A 25,416-nucleotide genomic window follows, 5' to 3' on the forward strand; every position below is an offset into this window, starting at 1 on the left:
TGTAAAAAGGCGGCCCCTGAACTGCACGCTGGCCCAGTGACCTCTACCTTTCCTTTCCCTTCATGTCTCTCTCCACAGTGGTAGCAAATTATTCATCTTGCTTTTTCTACTCTAGACAAGCCAGGTGAACCAACTCTTGTCTCCTAGTCAGGTGTGCAGCAGTTCCCCTCAGCTCATGACTAATTTAACATCCCTGACCCCCATCAAGACAGTGTTCACCCCACCAGACAGACAGGTCAGCTAGAAAACTCTGAGCTAAAAACAAGGACAGACGGGCCGCAGAGACCGCCCCTGTGCTGATTCAAAGGGAGCCTGGCCAGACATCCACCTCTAGAAGTATTGGTGAATCAGTGGCTGCAACATATTGATAGTTCCACCCACTTTAGCCCTGTCAGGTGTTCAGAGACCTCCATCTCTGCAGTGGGTTCATCTGATACATACACTGCAGTGAGGAGAGTCCTTTGCTATTGAATTGACAGAGAGCGGTGAATCTGCTGAGAAATCAGCCTCATTAATGGGATTTCCATGCGCTGCACGGTTGCGCTACAGTTTATTATGTTTCAGGATTTGTCACTTTACCACATGTCTTATATTTTGCTTTTCTTAAATGAAACCCTTTTCAGGCTTGTAAAAAAATATGGACGTGTTGGCCTGATTGGCGTATTGACAGTATAAATAACTGGTTCTTTTAATATAATCAACAAAGCGATAGGCAAGTCTATTTTTACTCTAAATAGATCATAGGAATTGGGGCAGATGAGTGGATTGGAATATTTTTTGGCAGTGGTACTGATAGTGAATGTTGAGCCAGCTGTGCCTAAAATGCAGCGCTGTTAATTCCGCCCAGGAGAAAAAAAGAGATGCCTGGATCCAGGATCCGAGGACCTAAGCTGATTTGCATCACGGGTGAAATTAGATTAGAGACAAATCCACTTTTCTTTGGACTTGATGTGCTAAAACCCCAACCACCAGGATAAGTCACACAGCAGCCACAACTCTATCAGGGGGGGAAAAAAAATCAGGTTTCAGACACTTCGTTGGCTATGGGTGAGATTTTAATAGGCTTTAAAAGATAATATCCTCGAATAAAGATGATATGTTGATAAAAAAACTAGTTAGTCAGTCCTAGTGACTGCCATGAACCACTAGGAGGCGCCATGGCCACACCTCCTCTTGGTGAAACTGTCTAGAAATGAGGGCAAAACTGATGGACTGACAGTCTCAGTGGTGGCAAAAAGTTGTGAGGTGATGGGCATGTTTGTAGGAGCATAAAGTGTTTCTGTCGCAGATGTTGTGTTTTAACACAAGGGTCTTTTTGTCTGAAGAGGGCATGTACCGTTGTACAATCTGTAATGGTTGTGTGTTAAATTATTTATGCCTTTCTGTGCCTTTAACCTCATCCCAAGCTTGTACTACCACTGACTGCCAAGTCTCTCTATCCCCCAGCCTCTTAGCCTCTGCTCTCAGCCTCTGCATTTGACCTGCTCTGCCTGTCTAGAACTCTCCTCTCTGTTCAACTCTGGCTGTTGCAATGGACTTCAGTTCCAAATCTATTTTAGAGGAGTATGCCGTTAAATATCAGTAAAATGCCCAATATTTCCTAATGCGTCATGACAGAATATGTCATTTAAGTTGCATGTAAATTATTTTTTGAGGAACTCAACAAATTATTTGCTGGAGATATCTAAAAATCAACATTCCAAGAGTTGATTTAGCTTTTTTTTTTTTTTTCTTTAAAACAAAGTTTACGTCCTTGTGACTGTGTCCTCCTGTACCCCGACTCCCAGTTGCGGCCTTAAGCCTTTGCATCTGCCATCACCCAACCTTATTTAGTTCCCAAAACCACAGCCCTAGTTTTTATTCCTTGGCCTCGATTCTGTTGTAGCTTATATCATTAAAGAGTGAGGATTAATCAGAACAGTGAGTGGTTGGCTGTGCAGATGGTGAAACCATCCCATGCATCTGTCAGCTTAAGAACACCAAATGTTTTAAACTTTGGGGTGAGGTCTAGCCAAATTCTTGTAGTGGTTATATAGCAGTTTCACTCTTCAGATGTGATGGTGCAGCAGGGAAAAAATTAGATATGTGGTAGGAAGGGGGAAGTCCCGGTTCCAAGCCTGTTAAGCATTGATTCGCTTCCAGGATCAGTCCTCTGTTGCTGGCATTATCACTGCTGCTTATCTTCTGGGTTGCAGGCTGGAGACTTGGCTGGAAATGCACACTTCGACACACACTTACTGTAGGCACTCACACCATGCATGCACATGCATATCCACATTCGCACACACTCCATTCCTTTCTTTCCCATCCGTGTCAGTGAAGTTGTAATGTACTGCAGCTCTTCCTGAGGATTATCCAGCACGTCCCTCTCCTTCACTGTAATCACCCACCAGCTGACCAGTCAGTCAGAAAACCTTAATCTGGATGCCCTCTGGCACGTCTGTCCTCAAATATCTCGTCTGATGCATGTGATTATCCTGAGAAGAGACAGACAGAAGTTGATTTTACATGACTTCTAGTGATTTGCTCTGTGGAGGATCGCAGGTTACTTTTCAGCTTCAGTTAATTCATTTTAATCAATTACTAACTGCTGCTGCTGTTGTGTTTTATATTATCACTACCTTAGGTAAATACACACCCAATGTGAATTTTATGTATGAGTATGTGTATGATTAACAGAGAAACCATAAAAATGAGAGATGGGATGGCATTTACAATGAATTTGGTCGCTCCGATTGGCTAGTTTGGCACCCCATCTATCTGACCACTACTAGCACGGGGGGGAAGTAAAATTTTCCGTTCAGGCTCCAGTCGATGGCTTCAACTGAGTCACTGTAAACAAACTTAAACCTACACCCTACAGTTTAACCACACCACACACAGATTAGCTGTTCAGACATCGAGATTAGCCGAAGGGTTCTTCTGTAAACCCTCACTGGAAAGAACGAGGAAAATCACGGAGGCGGCAACAAAGAGAGTGTCCTTTTTTTGGCTTTGGGGAGAGCCGCTGTGGCGAACACACCTCTTTACCTGTGCAGATTTGTTAACATAAACACACACCTCAGTTAGACATTTTACATCATCCGCATTGGGTGGTGTATTTGACAAGATCGGGCAGATCCACAGTGAGGACAGTGCTCTGGCATCTACTTCAGTTATGTCAGCTTTCCATTGAGTGTACTTTTGTGTGAATGTATTGCTACTGTTGGACAGAAACATAGGCTTTCCTTTTGGCTTGGGGATTGAGCAACACTCAAGTAGAAATACTTGTTAACAATCCAAAGGCATGTTTTTGCTTTTTTCTTTTCTTTTCTTTTTTTTTTTTTTAACATCACAAGGACTGAATAATATTTTATATTCTGCACCAAAAACAATCCAACAGCTGACAAAGCAGAGAGGCCGAATGACTTTAAATTAATTCTGTCTTGTATCTATAAAAATATAATTTTTCTAGTTAAAATATATTATTGGCCTTTAGCTTTTCAAGTCATACATATGAAGTAGACCACGGCAGTGAGAATGAGGAGTTTGTTTCAAGTCATCATCCGCTCTGCTGTCACATAAAGGAGCACTTAGCTTTGTTGCCAGCACACCTAGAGGGTAGCACTTAGAGCTCATTATTAACCCATAACAGGCCCTCAGAGAGGCAGGGCAGGGCAGAGTGATCTATGGGTTAGACCTCCATTCTTCCCCATTCCTCGATGATCCTCTGGCCCTTAGGCTCAGACTGGTGTTTGTCCACTCCCTAATTGGTGTAGGCATCAGACATGTTGGCCATATAGATAGAGCCCAGTGGAGAACATTCACAGCCATTCCTAGCAACAGCCCATGTGTGGTTGTGTAATTACTTACTCAGAAACGTTTGCAACACCAGGATGTGTTACAGGCAGGGGTCTGGCTAAAGGAGACGTGTGAGTCTGCTAGTCTGTACGTGAGTGAACTATGGTACACAAGACAAGTACATACACGTACATTAGGGGTGCAACAGATCACAAAACCCATGATTCGGATCATATCACGGTTTTGAGTCATGGATTGGATCATTTTTCGGATCAGAAAAAAAAGGACATTTATTCTGTAAAACACATTAAGCAAGGAACTTTTGCCCATGGTCTTAAATGAAAACAATGTTCAAGATGTCTAATGTTTAAACAAAATCTTAAAATATAGAAGACATTCAATGCTCAATTGTTAAATTAAAGGGTAATATGAGGCATGATACCTTCCTCCTTTAAACATGGTAGTAAATGAAACAATAACCTGTGTCCACATCATCAAAACATGATGATAACTTACAATAATGAACATGTCTCATCCTTCAGCTTAGCTTGTTGAATGATTCACCAGGGAAAAGTGCACCGCTAATGTCAGTTAGCAGCTAGATAGCTAATTGCTGCTTAGCTGCAGCACATTAAACAGCATGTAAACATACCTGCAGATGTCAAATGCTGGTTTGGTCGTTGCTCTTCAGAATCCCTGTTAGCGACACGCAGTCTGTCCATTACTTATAGCTACAGCAGTTTGTTTACTTTGTCTCCAATGAGACATTAAATTTTGCAATTAGCCTGTGGTTCACATGCCTGCCGAACCATGGGTGGCGATCCGTACGGATCATTGATCAACTACGTTCCATTACACCACTAATGTACATGATTATAAAGTACATAGAATAGTTCAGATGAACTGATGGGGTGTTTCAGACTCATATCAGCAAGCGGAGGCGCCGTGTTTCAACACAATAATTTCCTCAGAAACAAGGGAATGTCTTCCTGAGCCAGTCCACACACACACTTGTGATGTGGCATTAATGAGGCTATTGTCCTTTGTCTAGTCCTCATGAACAACAACTGACTCCTCTCTCTCCACTCTAGCCATGGATTCTCCAGACTGCTTCTAAAACTGTAAATGGATTGCTCACAAATCATGATATTATTGATGTCTTAGAAACATATGAAGTAACTTGCATACATTTCCATAAAACAACCAATAATATTGATCAAACTTTAACCATTTAGTTTATGAAATGTCAAATATTATAAAATGTGACCCTGCAACCAAAAAAATCATGCAATACACATGAACTGGTGGTGATTTTGAACATAGTTCAGAGGTATATTGTAGTACATCTTAAACAGGAGTAAGTGAGTGTGTTTGCTCGTTTAAAGGGCTTTTCAACCTTTTGGGAAACCACCTCCGTATCCCCCTTTACTCTCTTTTGTTTATACATGAAGTCCTGTGTTCTATATTGTAATTCTGTTACTGGCTTTATTACCCGGCAGATCTTGGTTGAAATTTGTTATTTTGTATTCCTATAACTTTGTACCTTTGGTATCTTGTTTTTCCTGTTACATTGTAACTCTACTACCATCCTCACAGTACATGCATCTCTTATTGGATGTTTGTTGCTCTTCCTGAAATTTTTTTTCCTGATAAAGTTTTCTGCGGAGTTTTTATTTGTCCAAATCAAGCTGAAGTTAGGGCTTTGTTTACTTTACAGATTGTAAAGTCATATAACAGTGATTTGGCACTATATTAATAAACCTGACTTTACCCCTCTCCTTTGCCCAAATTTGAATTTTCTCGCTGTAGCTATCCATGACTCAAAATGCCTTCTCACCTCTCCGCTGATGATATCACAGTCGGTATGTCTGTTTTTTTATGAATGAAACTGTTTGACAAAAGCTGTTGAAACATGATTCATCAGTGAAGCTCTCGTGTTTGCAAATATCTGTGAGCCTTATTCATCTCTACCTGCTGCAGGATCTAATCTGGCCTGTCCTATAGGATTATGTAATATCTCGTGTATGTGGGTCTGGGTCTCATCCGTGGCATTGTCTCGGGTTTTTGTTCAGGCTTCCTGCAGGCAGCCAGCCGTCTATCTCTGCACCACCATCACTATGTGCTCTACTGAGTTATTCCTGGATGTCATGCTGCTATGTTTTGTTCTCCAGCTGCTATAAATACACCCTTACCTCGCTGGCCATGAGTTCCAGATACAATCTGTATTGTGTTTGATTGGGGTGTGTGACTGATGTTATTGTCTTGTTTAATACTTTGGCACAAGTTGTTTGGTTGGTGAAGTGAAAGCTTTTTAAACATGCTGAGGTACAAACATTCAATTCTGCAGACAGCTGCAAGGGAAGCAGGGTCCTGGGACATCCAAGGAGATAGTGTCACCATTGATGTTTGTGCATGTGTGTCTACATGTTATGCCTGTGTGTGTGTGTGTGTGTACTTTATGTGTGCTGCGCGACCAGGGTCACCTCTGTCCCAGCTGTCTTACAGAGTGCAAGCTTGGCGTGCCCCTCAGACTTGCAAATACCCTCTCTGGTCCGCTCAACACAAAGCGGTAGTTTCTTCAGAACGCACATGTGCTACACTTCACAGCACACACACACACTGAGGCACCCGTACGGGCACACGACATACCCCACGCAGGCCAACTGCTCTCTCAATCAAACGTTTCAGAGCATGAGGTTTGAGCTCGGCCAAGCGGAACAGCATCTTGCTGTTTGTCTGGTTTAAAAGGGATTTAAAAGCGATTTGACAAATATGATCAACTTAATGAAACTGAGTCATGCTATGAAAACAATTTGATGTAATTAGGTTATTTGTTTGGAGCATTGGAGTACTTGACTAATCAGTGATTGGGTTTCTTTTTGTGTCATGCTGTTTGTCCGAGATTAAGATTCCCCAAATTGAGACCTTTGACATATGTGTTTGGCATAATATCGCTATTTCATTAAAAACATTCCCGAGGAGAGTGATGTGATATGTAGCTATGTAGGAGGAGCAGCTCTGACAGTTGGCTAAGCCTGGCTACAGCAGTTGCAGTCATGCAGTTGCATTTACGCATACACACACACACACACACACACACACACACAAAGGAAACGTGTGGGTCAATAGGACCTCTCCCACCCCCCTAGGGGAACAAGACCAGCCATCTGCTGTTTGCCACAGTACTGGTCCAGGCCTCACACACTCCCACACCACACATATACACACACACATGCACACACATTAGATTGAGCTCAACTTTCCTTCATACCATATACTCTGCCCTACACCCCCCCCCCCCCCTTTCCCACCCCCACCACCACCACCACTTTATTATATACATGCCCCCACTTCACCACACGCCTTTCTCACTCCCTCTCTGTGCCACGTTTTGCCATCCCTTACAGTGCGTTAATCTGCACAGAATATCAGTCATGGATGTCTGTGTTCTCCAGATGGACCTTGGAAATCTTAACTCCCTTGAACCACATCAAAGCTAGTAGGGAGCTCTCAGCAGGAGGCTGCTAGTCCTTACTGTAGCTTCAGAAGTTAAGGCGGTTAAATTCAAGGATAGCGTGGGTAAATACTTTGTCTGGGGGGTCTCCGTCTCTCTCTCTCTTTCTCTCTATGATTGCCTTGCATACAGCGATCGTACTCCCACAGTGAAGGAGATGGTTTAGAGAACTAGCTTGTGCTCCTTAGTTTTCGCTGCCAGGAGAATGTACACTTGTGCTTTTCAGTCTCCGTCGTCTGAGTAGACACAGTCAAGCTTTTAACAACTGCTCGGAGTCAGCACAGAGGATTGAGAAAACCACAGTGTTTCTTTGGATTCTGGGACTGGTAGCGGACCAGACTTTGGCAGAAGATGTATTGGGAACTGTGGCTAAGCCAGGTCACGGCCAGTGCCGCGCTGCAGTGCATGCTGGTCCAGAACAAAGGTGGGCAAGTCCTGTGTGTAGATGTGGAGGCATGGTGGAAAGACAAAGATGTTTAGTTTTGGATGTAATTTCATCGTGTGTATCACAGTGTTCATTTTAACATGAATCGCTTTCTCGTGTGTGTGTGTGTGTGTGTGTGTGTGTGTGTGTGTGTGTGTGTGTGTGTGTGTGTGTGTGTGTGTGTGTGTATGCATGGCATGTGCCTGGCTGCCACATGGTGTAGACTAACAGTGGAAAATGCTTGATTCTGAATGAATTTCCCATCAGCTGGTTGTAACTTTGCAAGTTTAGAGCAATGACATAATTTTCATTCATTTCCGTGAACCACGCTAGAATGGTTTAAGGAAAATCAATTCATTAATATGGTTTTTGTTGCTGTTTCAGAAGATTAGAGTGAAAATCTGGCATCATTCTCATAGACTTAATCATTATGTACTGTTGATGAAAGGTTTTTTTTTCTGTGACCAAATGTATGTTCTGATCACAATCTTTCAAACGTTTCATACAAGTTTTATATTACTAGACCTGGGAGATGAAACAATATTGTGATATAAGACTAGATATCTTATCATATAGCTTAAATGTAATCTTTTTCTGTTCCTGAAGGCTGCATTACAGTAGAGTAGAAATAAGTCTTTTATCATCTCTGACAATTATCTACACTACTTTTCAATTCAACATTTTATCATTTAAAAATGAGAGAGAGAGAGAACGGCAGTAGTCTTACTCAATATGTTGTTGTTACCTCATCAGCATTAAGGTATTAATCATCATCCATCATACTGCTACTAAACCACAAGGGTTGCAGTATTTATAGAGAACCTCTACCGTGCAGAGTTTTCTTGGCTACCTTTACCAAATGGTTTACCTTTACATGTACAGGATCAAACCAGGGTGGTTCATGGTGAAAAGACAATTTAGCAAGATGATAAGCTAGTTAATAAGTGCTTATCATTAAAGGTGCAATACGCAAGATTTAGCCACCTGCTCCAAACAAACAAGGGGCAGGATAGCACAGGCTCACCCCCCCAGATTCACAGCTGAATCACAGATTCACAGATTCAGTTGTGAATCTGTGCTACAGCGTAAATAGATATCAAAATGCCAGAGACATTAGGGCAGGCGGTAAATTACCAAAGAGCTGCACAGATCAGTTCATAGGTCATGCAGTTGAGTTTAGCTGATGATCAGCTGTCTCACCTAGCCAGCATCTCCAACAACCTCGGCGCAAATGTCCATACAGGTCTTATTTGGATAAACTGACCACATACTGAGAATCTAAATGGTTACTTTCTCACCTGGAAAAATATTAAACTTAATAAAGTGACATAGTAACAATCCTACAGCAAAACTTAACAACAGCTTTCAGCCTGGCTCAAAATCTCTGCCATTGCTGCTGGTTGCTCAGGGCAGTGCCGGGGCTAGCTGGTTAGCATGCTAACTTCAGTAAATATCTCAGCAACACAATACATAGATGTCTTTGACATAACATCAAAATTGTTATTGCTTCATATTCTGTTGATCATTTTAGTTAATTGTTGAATGTTTTAAATGAAAGTTCTGGTCAAATCTTACATAGTGCATCTTTTAAAAGCATAATTAATATTACTGACAAGAAGGAGTAATTTGTTATGTGTGACAGTAAATAGAATACATTACAATTGTTGTAGGAGGAAGAGACTGTGTTATAGATCAACTAACCTCCATTAACAGTTGTCTTTTGCTTTAATGTATTGATATTTGCTTGAAGTGACAAGAAAACATTTAGCTGTTTTTATAAATGCTTTAATGTTGTGTTATATGTATAATAATACCCATTTGATTTTGTAAATCTTAAGACTTGATTGAAACCATGTTATCAACAATAACTATTTTATAGTATACAGTAACTAAAATCAGTTTACAGGATTCATGACCACACTATTATGCAAAACAATGACTAATCTGTGTTAATGTATACATGCGCCACTTGTAAAAATAATACACACACATCAAATGTATTCATGTACTTACCATCGACCTCTGGTTATTATTTGCTTCCCTCTCGTCAATATTTAATAGAATTTAAATAGAATTTAATAGTCTAATATTTTACTCATAAACATCTTTCAGTATAACAAAGTCCAATACAATTATACCATAAACCACAGCCTGCATAATGACCAGAGCTGAATACACACCTCTCTGACACTCTAATTCATAAAGGTAGTGTTTATTGCATAGTCTTTGCGTAGGATTGCATCAAATTGTACACTCGTACATTTAAGGCAAGTTGAAGTCATTTTTTTGTCACTTTTAGAGTTGGGTCTTTGTGCATCTGCTTCAGACATGCTACATGTTAAAAGTTTTTATCTATCTCTTTATCTATCTAAAATAAGGATCAGTAAGTCACATTTGAGTAAACACTTTCACTTCATTTTGAGCCAGAAAAAAACATGCTATGTACTAGCTTTTCTGTTTTAAAGTAGCTTGTATTGCAAAACTTGTTCTCCATTCTCCGTCCTTCCATTTCGCCATCCTCCTCTCCCACTCACTCAGCAGCTGTCCAGACATGCAGTGACTTTGGCAGCAGCTGTTGAGTGTAGTACAGTACGGGCCTCCATGCTACGCATGTACTAGTTCATCATTCAGTTGTGTGTGTGTGTGTGTGTGTCTGTGTGTTATGTAGCTATGGTAATCACAGCATCCTGTGTAAAGAGAGAATCTTTCCTATCTCAGGTTCGTAGCTCCTCCCTCTTGCTCTTCATATATACACTCTTGCAAAAACACTCCCACCTCAGATATTACCTGGCTCGGGCTAGACAAGGCAGGTCTCTGTGTGTGTAGCCAGTGATAACAGTACTCTTTAGTGAGTGGATTGGTAAAAGAAATGCTTTTGAGGTGCCTGCAGGCAAGCAGCAGTTTTGAGGAAGAGTGGGCGGCTCTGAGCGGCCGTCATCTCCAAACTGGGGTCAGACAGGCGATTGGGCCTGGACAAACAGGTAGACGATCTGTGGACTGGACTCTTGGGATTATAGAAAATGAGATTTGTACCATTTGTTTAAAGGACTATCGGTCATGCACTAAGCTGGCCTGCAATCCAAGTACTATTTGTCTTAAAACAGTATTGGAACAGGACAGCTGGTAGTGATCACTTTGTGCAAAGGGTTGTTATGCAATGCTTTGCTGTAGATTGTGTTTTCCTGTCTGCAATAGTGGCTATAATTCCTTATGTTCACCATTGACCTGTGCTAATGATGTTGCTTGTTTATTAGTCTCATTGTTGATCTTTTCTCTCTCTCTCTCTCTGACCCTTGCCTCCTCCTCTCTCACTAGAAGCTCTCCACCGGCCATTCGGCTTGGACTCTGCGGCGCTGACAGAGGCGGTGCGCTGGAGCTCCAAGGAGAACCTACTGGGGGCGGCCGAGAGCGACCCCAACCTCTTCGTTGCACTTTATGACTTTGTCGCCAGCGGAGACAACACGCTCAGCATAACTAAAGGTAAACAGTGGCATGAAACTGTGCTTTTTTTTACTCCGATTTTTTTTTTAAAAAACAGTAGATTTTTTTTTTAAAATTGGCCACAAACAAACCTATTATTTATGTGTATGTTGTGTACCTATTACACGCCTTAGTTTCATGTGCTAAATCAAAACTTGAAAGACTTGCCCCCCAGTATAGTCTCTGCATGCATCACCACCGAAGGTTGTTGGTTGGCTAGGTGATGTTATTCAGTAGAGATCTTTCCATGTCCTTGATCATTGTCAGCCACTCCTTCCTGTTGACTGACTGTTGACATGTGTCGCAACAGAGCAGAGAGTGATTTCCTTATGTATATAGAGAGTCATCTGTAAAAATCCTCAAGGCCATGCTAGTGATTGGCAGGTCAGAGACTCCTGGAAAGAATGTTTTATGAGTAGTTGTGTAGTTATGCCAGAGGAATGTATCAATAGAGCTTATCCAACAGCCACTATAATTTCACCCTGTCGTGACATCGACAGGTATCGGATCACCAGCCCTCACCCACACACCTCAAATCCCTCTTTTACTCTACACTTTTTTTTTTTATACACCACCTGTCAGCCACATGGTTTTTATACTTTATCATCCACTACTCCAGAGGTTGAAAAATAATATTTAAGCTTGTAACAAGGGAATCCCTCCAACCTGTGCAGACGACATGACTAAAATTCCTGTATTTCTTACTGCCCTCTCTATTACACACACTCCCTCCTGTCCAAACCTCCTCTCTCAACCAGCAGCAGTTAACCGCTCAATTAGCACTCCCCTGAGTAATGAGCTTAAAATATCTTCACAATATTATCCAGAGACAGTCGGGCTTGTGTCCCCAACCGATCTAAAACATTAAACGTGGCAGAGCGTGTTAATTATCCATCGTTTTTAAGACTTCCAAGGCAGCTGCCTGAGATGGAAATGATGTTTAGACCCTGACTCATGGAGTGAATCTGAGATTCTTGCCCACATGGAAGCACATGTGCACCAACCGGCTCCACTGCACTTTTCCTATCTGTCCTGTTCATTGCTCTGTCACATGGAAACACCCCAGCGTGCCTCTAATGCAGTGTTAATATGGAATTCGTTCAACTGTAATAATAACAGGTGGATGAGAGCAGCTAGCAGGGGCTGATTACAGAAAGGGTCTTAGCGGGTCTGCGTCTGGGGCTAATCGTTGTCTCTTCTCAGTGCCAGGCCAAACCAGGCCAGACCAGAGCCTTGCTGCAGTGTGAGGTAGGGAGGCAGTCAGTGTTTCCACTCCCACAGACACAGAGGAGACTGGTGGATTGGTGGGCTGTATGTGGATAACCGTCTCTGTTTAATGTAGCTCTGCGGATTTCTAGCTAAAGAGTTTAGCTTTAAGAGCTAGACGTGCAGCTCTGGTTTGCGGTTACATGTCAATGGGCCATGGTTGTCTTACTGACTGGCCTAAACTCTATTTGTTAAATGTTTACACTTCACAGCGCTCAGTGTTAACAGTATATTTGACAATCTTTGTAGCTGTTAATTTTCTTGTGTTCTTGCAGGCGCAGTTTGAGGTATTATGAGACTGAGTCATGATAGCCTGAAGGCTAACTGCAAGAAAGAGCTGCTGTATGAATTTAAGGAGTTAAGAGATACTTTGGTTGTAAAACTTTGAGTCTTATGCTACATCCACACCTATACGTTTTGGTTTTAAAACCCATAACTTTTGCTACGTTTACTCCTAGCGTCCACACTACTCTGGTGTTTTCAAACTCCTAAAACAGAGACTTTCAAAATGAAAATGTGGATGTGGCCTTAGTGAATGGAGAAATATAGAAAAGGCAGTGTGGAGGATTTGTAGTAGAGGTGCAGAGGTAGGCAGAGTGACAGTTCAGAGTGAGTGAGAGTCTAGTCTCTCTTTCAGACCATCACTCCTCGCCAGCTTCTGCCCTCTTTCCTCTCCTTTTTTCCTCCAATCCTCCTTCCGACCAGCAGTCTGATCACTGCTTCATGCTGTGTTGTTTGTTGTCCTGATGGTTCACTCCCTCCTCTGGTCTCCAGCACATCAACCGCTCCACTCCCTCATGTCCGCTCCTCCACTGACGTCAGAGATAGACACACAGAGACAACAGACCAAGTCACTACACGCCTGTTTTGCCTAGCTCTCTATGACAGATATGCTGTTCACCCAACCCTATCATTGTTCCATAACTTTTGATGTAGTTTCAACGAGAGGCACAGTATATCCATGACTCCTCTCTCTTGAATGTGAGCTGTTATTAAGGCGTCATGGGCAACGCTGTGACCTGATGAGAAAGTTTTGTTCTATGTCGTATCCAAGAAGTTTAAAAAGAAAGTTGGAAAAAATAACATTCTGTAATCAGCACCGGATATTTCATCATAAAACGTAAGCACTTTCTGTATTAACTCATAAAGAATTTTTATTATCATATTTAAAATTTTGGCTTTTCTCTTTCAAGATTTATTCAAGTCCTGATTAGCTGTCTAGACTATAACCAAAGGGCACTTTAGCAGTATGCATGGCTGGAATTAAAGCTGTGACCATATGACTCAATCTTTCTGTCCACCGGGCCATGCTACCACCATAACATGTCGTCTTACTAATTCCTCTCCTCGTCTAGGTGAGAAGCTGCGTGTGCTGGGCTACAACCAGAATGGTGAGTGGAGCGAAGTGCGCTCTAAGAACGGCCAGGGGTGGGTGCCCTCCAATTACATCACGCCAGTCAACAGTCTGGAGAAACATAGCTGGTACCATGGGCCTGTGTCCCGCAGCGCCGCCGAGTACCTGCTCTCATCCCTCATCAATGGCAGTTTCCTGGTACGGGAAAGCGAGAGCAGCCCTGGACAGCTGTCCATTTCTCTCCGCTACGAGGGGAGAGTCTACCACTACCGGATCAACACAGCTTCTGATGGAAAGGTAGAGTTATGTAAGCGTGTAACGTGGCTGGAAGTCTGGTGTTGGTGTAGAGCTACATATAAACTACATTTTTTCTTTAAAAAAAAATCACAATTACAAGTAATAATCAAATAAGAAAAATATAAATATTCAGTATTTTGGATATGTTCAGTAAAGTAAAATTAAAATCCTGAATTACAAATTTTGTTCCACCTCCCTGCTTCTCCTTCCCCTCCCTCTTAGGTGTATGTGACGTCTGAGAGTCGTTTTGCCACCCTGGCCGAGCTGGTCCACCACCACTCCACTGTAGCCGATGGCCTGGTCACCACACTGCACTACCCAGCACCCAAATGTAACAAGCCCACGGTGTACGGTGTGTCACCCATCCATGACAAGTGGGAGATGGAGCGCACTGACATCACCATGAAGCACAAGCTGGGAGGAGGCCAGTACGGGGAGGTGTACGTGGGAGTGTGGAAAAAGTACAACCTCACGGTGGCTGTCAAAACACTAAAGGTTAGATGACCCTCTTGTAGCCATCAGTTGATTTTTGTGAACTAGAAAGCTGATTTGTAAAAAAAATCTCCTGTTTTGATGTCAGTCTCTCAGCCCTTTTTGTATCTGTAAATGATGGGACATGGGCTGAACAATGGTTATAGATCGCCACCTGCAGGTGGACTTTGGTATTACATTATATTATCACCTTAGATGCTTTTAGATGTTGCTTTTTTCCAACTGCTTTGTCTGTTCACCCCTCTGATAAAAGCCTCTTTCTTCTCTCTCCATTTCTGTTATGATAGGAGGACACCATGGAAGTTGAAGAATTCCTGAAAGAAGCAGCAGTTATGAAGGAGGTTAAACATCCAAACCTCGTTCAGCTACTAGGTCAGTATTTATGAACATCTACGAAGTATAACTTACTGTGCCTCTTTAAAACCTGATTTTACACATATATGTATTTATTTTAAAACATTCTGGCTCCTGGGCTGCCCTGGTGGCCTGGGGGTTAAGACGCTAGGCATTAACTGCAATGTCCACAGTTCTCGTCTGGCCGGGGACCTTTGTTGAATGTTATTCCCCATCTCTGTCTCACATCATTTTCTGCCATCTCTCTAATACAAATATCTAACAAACACAAACAAATTTCCCCCCCCAAAAATATGTCTTGCTCCTGAAATTACACTAGAGCTGACTTTGGCTCTCAGTCTTTGTTCTTGTTGGCATCTGTATTCTAACCGCTACCTCTCCCACAGGTGTGTGTACATTGGAGCCTCCGTTCTACATCGTGACAGAGTACATGCCACACGGCAACCTACTGGACTACTTGAGAGACTGTGACAAGGAGGAGGTGAATGCTGTGGTACTGCTCTACATGGCCACGCAGATCTCCTCTGCTATGGAATATTTAGAGAAGAAGAACTTCATACACAGGTAAGGAGATAGTTTTGATGTGTCTGTGTGTGTGTGTATATGCATGCCTCTCTTGTATTTGCCCACATATGTGAAAGTAGTCTAATTTTTCACCTTTTCCCCACACCTTTACACCCTGAATTCCTGTTTCCCTCCCTCCTCTTTGCTTTATTCCTCCCTCTCTCAGGGATCTCGCAGCGAGGAACTGCCTGGTCGGAGAGAATCATGTCGTAAAGGTTGCAGACTTTGGTCTGAGCAGGTTGATGACTGGTGACACCTACACTGCCCACGCTGGGGCCAAGTTCCCCATCAAGTGGACCGCACCAGAGAGCCTCGCATACAACACCTTCTCCATCAAGTCTGATGTCTGGGGTGAGTAATACATGTGCACATATTTCATCCAGTATTGATTTGCTCTTTTGTATCTCATTTTCCTCAATATAAATTCTCTAAAACATTCTTCCTTACAGCGTTTGGGGTGCTGCTGTGGGAAATTGCCACCTATGGCATGTCTCCATACCCAGGCATTGATCTGTCTCAGGTCTACGACCTCCTGGAAAAGGGCTACCGCATGGAACAGCCTGAGGGATGCCCACCAAAGGTCTATGAACTCATGAGGGCATGTGAGTAGTAGCTATCTTGCCTACCTCTTATTTATTCACCAAGTGGTTGCACTGTGTTGGAAAGACATGGATGCATGCACTACCCATGCAGTCTTCCAAATCAGATCTTTGTCATGTCACACTTTGCTGCATTCCTCTCCCATACTGTGTGAAAGTTCACTATCCATCTTAGAAATGCGTCCGTCAAAATAACGTCAAAAGAAAGACTGACTGACAAACTATAATCCAATACTAAAACCACCAGATCTGTGAAAGAAACGTTAGATTCGCAACAAGAATACTTCCAAATCATTTTGAATAATGTAGTTTCAAAGTACTTTCTAGTAGTAACATGTCATTTTTTATTCTGTCTCTCTCTACCAGGCTGGCAGTGGAGCCCATTAGATCGGCCTTCGTTTGCAGAAATCCACCAAGCCTTCGAAACAATGTTCCATGACTCCAGCATCTCTGAAGGTACAGGATCATGTCGTGGAGTCAATCTTTTGTGTAGCTCAAAACCTGCTTTCACGAAGCTTCTAGATTAGCTGTGATGATTAAGCTGAACAAGAAAACAATCATATCAGCTCGCTGGCTTTTATTTACATATTTTAAGTTGAGTGAGCTGCCTGTTCAACTCAGTTTCTTTGGAAAGTTTTATATCAGATGAAACTGTAAAACTGGAGAAGGAAGAAAGATCAGTTTAAACCCGCACGAATAATACAAGAGTTTCAGAAGCATTGAAACATGGTCAGCAAATATACATATGTTGTGTTAAGTTTGAATAGTGACCACGGCCACCTTCTAATTGAGTATTTTGTTCTTTGTACATTGCAGAGGTAGCAGAGGAGCTCTGTAAGACAGCCTCCTCTGGTCACTGTGGACCACTGCACTCCTTCAGTCACGACATGCCCCTGTTGCCTTCCAAATCCCGCACACTCCACAAGCACACAGAAAACAAGGAAAACATCGAGGGTGGACTCGACGGGCGACCTGACCACAGCTCTCACAGTCACTCAGGTACAGCCAGGCATGCCTACCTTACTACCAACCAGTCAGACGCACCACATTATAATTCTGCAGGTATGCCAGACAACGTTGGTTCAGAGAGTACACTGCAGCGTCGCCAAGCCCGCCGTCTGAAGAGAAGGGCGGTCATTTTTCTTACCAAGTGATCTCCAGTGCCAGCATCTGTCTGGCATCCGTCCAGTCAACCAGTGCTGTCTCAAGGCGGTTCTGCAAGCACAGCCTGAAGGAGTCTCCACACATTGGCCTACAATTACTAAAGTGTTTCAGCTCATCAGTGCTGTTGCAGATGAGCTGAACAGTTATTTCCTTCATGAAAACCATACTGTAAAAGCATCTGACTCCCAAGATTCAAGATTTTATTTATTTATTCATTCATTCACACTCCATGTCACACAGCACCAATTAAAATGTGAAAAAGTAATGCTTACCCAAACTATACTTGAAGTATAAAATATAAAAACATAAAGATGTATTATGGAACCACAAGCCGTCTTTACCAACCCCATGCAGTACTAAGGGATAATGGAGAGAAAAATACCAAGTGTGAGCGACTGCCACAATATTCAATCCAACAGTCAGTCATTTCTCCTATGCAGAGGATGTTTTTCTTCCTCCATAATCCCACAGAACATAATCATAATAAACTGAGTCAACATCTGCCATTCCCGCCAACCTCTCAGCTCTTCCGAAAATGTAATTCATCCTGTCTAATTTAGTTCTAATGACATATCCACCCTATACCAAGATAGAGTAATTTAATACACTGCATATAATGAAGAAAAAAAAAACATGAGTTCAGCTTCCTCAGGCATTATAAATGTGGTTTCATCTTATCTATTGTGATCCATTTAGTCACTCCAAGTCAACCTCAGACTCTCCCAAGTATTTTGAGCAATCCAGATGTTCAGCTAAACCATTGTTCATTATCTTTGACACTTATATATATGAAAAGTATCTGTTATATGTGATGTGAATCAACATTAGGTCATATTGGTCATATTTTTCTTGTCCTACTTTGTTGCATTACTATTATTCCCATATCACAACCAGTACTTGGTAACAGGTCTTGTACTACAATTTGCTAACACTAATATTATTAAATTTCAATAATATTGTCTGTTGTTTGTCTTTTGTTTTAAGTTATTGCTTATTTATTGGTTTTATGTTGAAAATAAAATTTTGTTCATTTGTGTGTTTATCTGATGTAGAAAGACATTCTGACCTTTGTATCTCATCTGTCCTTTTTATGTCATTTCTTCTGTCACTGACTTAAGACTTCTGAAGTTTTGGTCCATGAACATAAGTATTCACTAATACAATGAACATAAGCCTTTATCACTTCTTAAATCCAATAAAAGTGGTACTGTGAACACGCAATAAGTTTCAAAAAGTCATAAAACACAAGACAAGAGTCTTCTAAAATATCAATCCGTTTCTTCACTGGTTGTTTCAAGTGTACATACGACAATAATGAAAAATCACAAGGTCTCAAAATCACAAAAACCACCACAGCCTGTATCTCTTAATTCTATATTCACATCTAATGTGTTGTAGAAATATTTCTTGTTTGTATACATTTATATTTAAATGCACATGATGAAGATGAAGCAGTATTAGGAGTCTGCTGTTATTCAATCTGCTATTTGTCCTTATTCACTTAATATAACTGACAATGATCTGGTTATTATCTGGTTATAAAGGACTAGGTTTTGCAGTTTTCTCCTCTCATCACCAGTACATTGCCTGGTTAGTGAACATTGTGCACTGCTCTGTAATGATTTAACAGCTAGCAGGCTTGTAAAAGTGTATTCTTCTGTTTGAGCAAAGTTATGCAACCTCATTTCAAGTAGCAGTGGTTGGGCAGGTTTTTTTTGTTTTGTTTTTTTGGCGCGTGTGTCAAGTGCCTGAAGTATATTCATCACCCCATCTTTTACAAGAGCAATTTGTAAATTGTTGAATTAGTGTGTGCATTTGTGCAACTGGCATGGCCTCAAAACTTTCCATCCCCTCTCCTGAAGTGCTTTTTCCTCACTCATGAGTCCCCGAGGAGGAAAGAACAGCTTTGAGAGAGAGAGGGAATAGTCCATCTTATTGCAACAATACACGGCTGTCTGAAAGAATGAATGACATTAATGTATAGGCGAGCGTATTGAGAGACTAAAAAATCAGACCAATATCCTTCATTAGCTGTGTCTGCAAGATATTCTGCAACCTTTGAACAAAGATGCACGTGTTCCTGCTGAGTTCACCCCGGTTTTTTTTGTGTGTGGTTTTAATCCATTCCTCTTTTTTCTTTCCAGGCTGGGCTTCTACTTTGCTAGGAGGGGAGGGCCGATCAGGCAGCTCCCCAGCTCTGCCCAGAAAGCAGCAGCCACGAGATAAATCTCCCAGCAGCCTTTTAGAGGATGCACACGATGTGGGCACATTTACACGAGACCGCAAGACTGGCTTCTTTAGCTCCTTCATAAAGAAGAAATCTTCCTCTTCTTCCTCCTCACCATCCTCTCAGCACCAACAGAATCTCCCAACGCCACCCAAAAGGAGCAGTTCCTTCCGGGAGATGGAGACACAACCTCACAAGAAATATGAGCCCACCGCTGATTTCAGCGCTCCTCCTCCGCTGCCCCAGTCAGACAGTTTGGGGGGCTTTTCTGCCTCTCCGTCCCATTCACATGGGGAACCCACCCAGGGTCAGTCACGCTGCTGTGGGGCCACTTTTGGACAGAAACCCTCTGGTGGGGGCCTTGGTTCACAGGTGACAAGTGGCAGCAGTTGGGGAGGACTCGCTGGCTTTTTTACCCCTAGACTCATTAAAAAGACCCTGGGGCTACGGACAGGAAAGACTACCTGCTCAGAGGAGGTTGGAAGTATGGTTGGCGGGCCTAAACCCTTCCCTAGGTCCAATTCTACCTCCTCGATGTCAGCTGGGCTGCCAGACCTGGAGCGTATGGCTCTGACTTTACCCAGGAACCGCAGTGCTAAACCCCCTCTGGAGAGAACTGCCTCCACAACCTCCCAGCCAGAGAATGGGGCCGCACGGCCCTCTGAAACTCTGCTTAGGAGGATGGACGAGGGGACCGCACAGATCAGGGAAAGGCCCAAAGCCAAGCTACTACCCCGGAGTGCTGCTGTAGGGGTGAGGGCACCAGGGGTTGGGGGGGAGGTGGGGGAATCGGACAGTCTGTCCCGGGTCAGGGAGGGTAGAGAGGAGAGTGGGGGAGCACTGGACAGGCAGCAGAGCTGGTCATCCCCCTCTAAGACTTCTAGTTCTAGTGCTGCAGCAGGTGCACCAACTCACAACCACAAAGTTCCAGTCTTGATCTCCCCCACTCTGAAGCACAGCCCAGCTGACGTGCACCTAGTCGGGCTAGACTCTCAGGGGAACCGCTTCAAACTGCTGTCTGAGCACCAAGCAGACCGAGACAGGCCGCGACTTGTAAAACCCAAGTGTGCTCCTCCTCCCCCTCCCACTCTGCGCAGCCTGCAACACTCCTACAGCGGTGATGGAGAGGAGCAGGTAGGAGGAGCACCAGTGGAAGTGAACGGGGACACATTAAAAGGTCACAGGTCAGGACGATTGTCAGGAGGAGTAACGACGGGTAGACCGTCAGTGCCGCCACCACAAGTGCCTCCTGCGTCTTCCTCCTCCTTTTCCTCATCTTGCTCTGCCAACAACACAACTCCCAACAAAATGGCCAACGGAGCCACCACCGCTGCCCCCTCCTCACACTCAGCACCATCTGCTGGTTCCAAAGTGGCACTGCGGCGAACCAGGCAGCAGGCGGAGAGGGTGCCCCTGGAGCGGGTTAGCCGTGAGGCCCTGCTGGAGTGCGCTGAGTGCCTGAGCAGCGCCCTCCACGCCAGCTCCGAAAGCCCATCCAGCAGCCAAGTGCTGGACGCCGGCCACCAGCTGCTAGACTACTGCTCAGGTTATGTGGACTGCATCCCTCAGATGAGGAACAAATTTGCCTTCCGAGAGGCAGTGGTGAAGCTGGAGCTCAGCCTGCAGGAACTGAGGGCCTCGTCCTCAGGAGGTGGAGGGCTGAGCAATGTGGGGCCCAACACTGTACTGGACAACCTGCACAGCTGTATTAAAGAGATTAGTGACGTAGTACAGAGGTAGCCACTGTGACAACACCACCCGTCACCCCCAAAATACACAACAGACAGCTTATATTCTCTTTATTTCTGGTTCTATTGACAGCTTTTTGGGGGACGAAATGAGACTAAAGTACCTCAGAGAAATCACTACAAAATGTAATCTTTTTATTGTTTACAAACAACCGTTTCATAAGATGCCAGTGTGGACACTAATTTTTGCTCTGACCTGTACATATTGAGAAACGTTCATACCAAACTAAATGTGGTTTAAGTCCCAACATGAAATGTTTTCGCCCCAAGTCTCCACCTGGCCGCGATAAAGGCCTCTTTGTTTAATGAATGTCAAGCGTATCAGCTGTGTGTAGCCAGCCCAGAGGGTAGGTAAAGTCTAAGCTCACTCTGCTTATCTGTCAGTCTGTCATATACTGAGCGAGAATGATGGTGGTTGTGCCCAGCCTTACTGAGAATACTAGACAACTGTTTTCCCTGACAAGCTCGAGCAGTGTTTCACAAAAATGTGAATCATCAGTCGGGTATACTGTGTTACTACACAGTAGAGTATTTAGCTCAGTATCTGGGGAACTGAGTGACCATAAGCCATTTGTTTAAAAAGCCATTGTAGGACTGGAAACAGCATCAACATCAGGATTTGATATAATTCAAGGTTTTGGGGTCTCAATTTGACACATGTGCAGATCTTTTTTACTGTTTTAATTTAATAGATTACAGCTGACAGCCAATATTTTTTAGTAGAGGGACATGTTTGCAACCTCTAAAGCTCCCCAAAACGGCTTTTTCTTGGTATCGGATCAAACCTTTTTTTTTTTTTTTTTTTTTAGAATAGTCTTTGTAGAATAATCAATTGTTTTGACAGTGACATTCCCACATCACCCTACAAGGTGAGACCATTGAGAAAGATTGAAGGGATCACTAATAGCATTGAAACTTTTCATTTGACAAGCGTGTAAATAAGCTCAAATGAAACCAAATACAGGCTTATCAAATCTAAATCTAAAAAAAAAAAAATCTTTTTTCCTACTCTAATCCATTTTATTTCCTCACAGTACTAAAAACTGAATGAATGTGGGGTGACTTATCATATGCACAGCATTTGTCTCCGCTTCAGTGACGTGACTGGTGTTCACACCTTAACACAGTGCCACATAAATGGGGGGAAAAAAAATCCCCAGTCCCCTAAAGCATTTCAATATTTATGTCCAGTTATCCTTGCACACTACAATTCTTCCTAGGAGCGTATAAGAGCGGAGTGAGGAGGGGAGAGCACAGGGTAGCGCATGAGCAGGTGAATTGGGACAGTATTCCTATAAGTGTCCTTCCGAGTATGGACAGTGCTGGATTCCCTGTAGCCTTGTCGTGGCCTCAGTGCCTCAAAATTCTTCAATGTATGAACACTGCGAAATGCAGAGACCTACTTACACTAATCACACAGTACTGATCTCTCAACAAACAAAAACTGCAGTATGTCTTCAGCACATGAGCGATTTGTACATTATTTGATTCAAAGAAAAATACTTTTTAGAATGTCTGTATGAACTTGAATTTTAAATTATTCTTGTTTTTGTTTTTTTTATTAAAAGCACAGACCTATTTTGAGAGACATGTTATGTAAATATTTGTTTTATTTCATATCCAGAAAACAAAAGATTTATGTGTAGTCACAACATAAAGAGCAATGTTTTTGACTGAAGAGATGCAAGACTGAGGCCCATCCACCCAGATCTGAATATCTGCTTTATGAATGTATTACTCTTCAGTTCTGAACCCGGTCGAATGTTCATCTGCATGAATTGAATCTCTTAAGATGCCATTTTTTAATTTATTATGATTTTTTTTTTTTTTTTTTTTTTTTTTTTTTTTTTTTTTTTACAATTTATTGGCCCATAGTTTTAATTTTGGTCACACTATAGAATTATTACCGGAAACTGCTGCTCTGTTTTTTGAGCACAAACTAAACTGTGTACAGTGCCAGAATTACATATGTGCACTCACAACTCACAGAAATCTGTATTATCTTTGTTTGCCTTGGCTCACATCTTAATGTACACTGGATAAGGCCTCAGACACATTGGTTCATTGACACATGTTGCATCTGAATACTACAAAATCAAACACTTCCATCTGTAAACACTGCAGGTTCATAACACTTTCAAAATAATAGATTGCCAAGTAAAAGTTTGTATCAATTTGTGTTGTGGTGCATTTCATATCATCATCATATCATCATTTCATGTGAAAATGTCCCATTTCTTGCCAAACAGGATGCTATGAGACAAACTGATTAATTTCTATTCACTGTGACTTTCAAGTAACACGGGCAAAAAAAAATGTTATCTTTTTTTGTTGTTGTTGTTTCATGATTCTTGGTGCCTTTTTGTGAACAAATAATTTATGTACAGTTCACTCTCACTGCAAGAATTCACAAGTATGGCAGTGTGCTATCTTTCCTTTGCCATGAGATTGTGATAAGGTCATCACTACAGCATGTATATCTGACATTTGGAGGTTAACGGTCAGATGCAAACTTGAAAACTGAAAGGTGCACTTTGTCTATTATAATTATGGATTTGGATACTCAGTAATAAAGGTTGTTTATTTGTGGCCATTAACACTGATGGTGCAGCCACACCTTTAAATGACACGTTAAGAGTCTGCTGCACTAAACCCGAGCTGCTCTGTTGTCTCATAATCATCACATCTTAAAGTTTTCACTGTATTCTTTATTGTTGCCTAGAAGCAGTTTGGCCTCTTTGCCCGTTTGGTTCTCGTTGACTTTTAGTGCATCTCTGTGGAGCAGGTTTCTTAAAAATATTTCAAGCCTTATCAAAGAGTGGAATAACAAATGTAACCTCCCAGAATTAAACACGTTTGCAGTTTGGACTGCTTTTTAAGAAATAAAACATGTAGTCATTCAATCATTGATTACAGTGTCAATGAATTCATTTGGTACCAATGTTGTTTTTTCCTCACATCTGATATCTGAACCAATGCCACAACATTTCTGCTCATTGTCATCTTCAGTCTTCTGCATTGTCTTTATTTATGTTGGCTGCATTTATCCTGTATATCTGTTTTTTTGTTGTTGTTTTTTTTTCCCTCCTGTCTCCCTGTTTTGGAGAACAGCTCTGGAGAACGTGTGTTACACATCATTATACCAAAGGCCACTTCTTCAGTTGTACGAGTGCAATGAAAACCAACACACACAGACACACCATAATGGAATATGTGAATCTAAACAGGGATGAAAAATGGCAGAGATGTTAACATTAACTTTTTTATTGTACAAAATATATATTTTGTGTTTTTGTTTTTTTGTTTTTTTTTTTAATTTAAAGCTCACATTATATATTACTGTGAAGTTCTGCTTATCAGTGTTAAGCCTATTGTAAATAATAAAGATATTGATGAATACTGTTTCGTTTTTGGTTGTCTATCTGCCTTTAAGCTGTGTTTTTTTTTTTTAATCAATTTTAGATAATTATTTAAGATTGAAATTGAGTTCTCAAATAGAGTGCTGCTCTGTTGGTTGCATTTCATTTCATTTTTAGGTGACATATTGCTTCATGTCTTTAAATGAATGAGAGCTGTCTAAATCAAAGCAAAATAACAAACTGGAAAGCAGAAAATACATTAATTATGGGATGGAATATGATAGATGCATAAATAAACATTGAAATAAAAGATAAAGTTTAAAATCTTTATAAGCACCATATGTTGGAACCCTGAAAACTTACTGTAATAATATATTCATGATATACAAGACATCCAGATGTTTTTTTTATTGAGTGTAATTTGGTAGCCATGCAAACATCAATTTGCATTTTAATATTTCACCCAACACACAGCCTCATTGGAGCAAAGGAACAAGCAGACACTATATGTGTGGTGAAGTTCTGAAAAAGAGAAAAGTTGAATTTTAAAGCTAGGTACGCAATTAATCATTGTTTTCCTTATCAATGAATTTCCTGATTATTATCTAGATCAATCAATTAGTGGTTTGATTCATAAAATGTAAGAAAATAGTGAAAAATGCCCATTACAATTTCCTAGAGCCCAAGTTGACACATTCAAAGAGCTTGTTTTGTCTGACTAACAGTCCAAAACACAAACATACTCACTTTAGAAGACTAAAAAGCAGAAAATATTCACATTTTACAATCTGGAA

The 25,416-nt window shown here is 41.9% G+C and overlaps 1 protein-coding gene across 4 annotated transcripts in view; it reads left to right on the forward strand.

Moving 5' to 3' along the window:
- Positions 1-24,665, forward strand: part of abl2 (c-abl oncogene 2, non-receptor tyrosine kinase) — a 28,101-nt gene extending 3,436 nt beyond the window's left edge. Inside the window, exons 1-11 of one of the 4 annotated variants that reach the window (XM_044360951.1) lie at positions 10,524-10,699; positions 11,034-11,198; positions 13,820-14,115; positions 14,338-14,610; positions 14,895-14,979; positions 15,348-15,525; positions 15,692-15,876; positions 15,975-16,127; positions 16,491-16,580; positions 16,941-17,123; positions 19,433-24,665. In XM_044360951.1, the coding sequence (XP_044216886.1) occupies positions 10,588-10,699; positions 11,034-11,198; positions 13,820-14,115; positions 14,338-14,610; positions 14,895-14,979; positions 15,348-15,525; positions 15,692-15,876; positions 15,975-16,127; positions 16,491-16,580; positions 16,941-17,123; positions 19,433-21,255 (3,543 nt within the window). In that variant the 5' untranslated portion in view covers positions 10,524-10,587 and the 3' untranslated portion in view covers positions 21,256-24,665. Of the gene's footprint in view, positions 1-10,523; positions 10,700-11,033; positions 11,199-13,819; positions 14,116-14,337; positions 14,611-14,894; positions 14,980-15,347; positions 15,526-15,691; positions 15,877-15,974; positions 16,128-16,490; positions 16,581-16,940; positions 17,124-19,432 lie in introns of those variants that run through there. The other 3 variants (XM_044360952.1, XM_044360949.1, XM_044360950.1) reach the window with 3 other exon arrangements.
- Positions 24,666-25,416: the final 751 nt, after the last annotated feature.

Source organism: Thunnus albacares, chromosome 9 (genome assembly GCF_914725855.1).
Source record: "Thunnus albacares chromosome 9, fThuAlb1.1, whole genome shotgun sequence".
NCBI lineage: Eukaryota > Metazoa > Chordata > Actinopteri > Scombriformes > Scombridae > Thunnus > Thunnus albacares.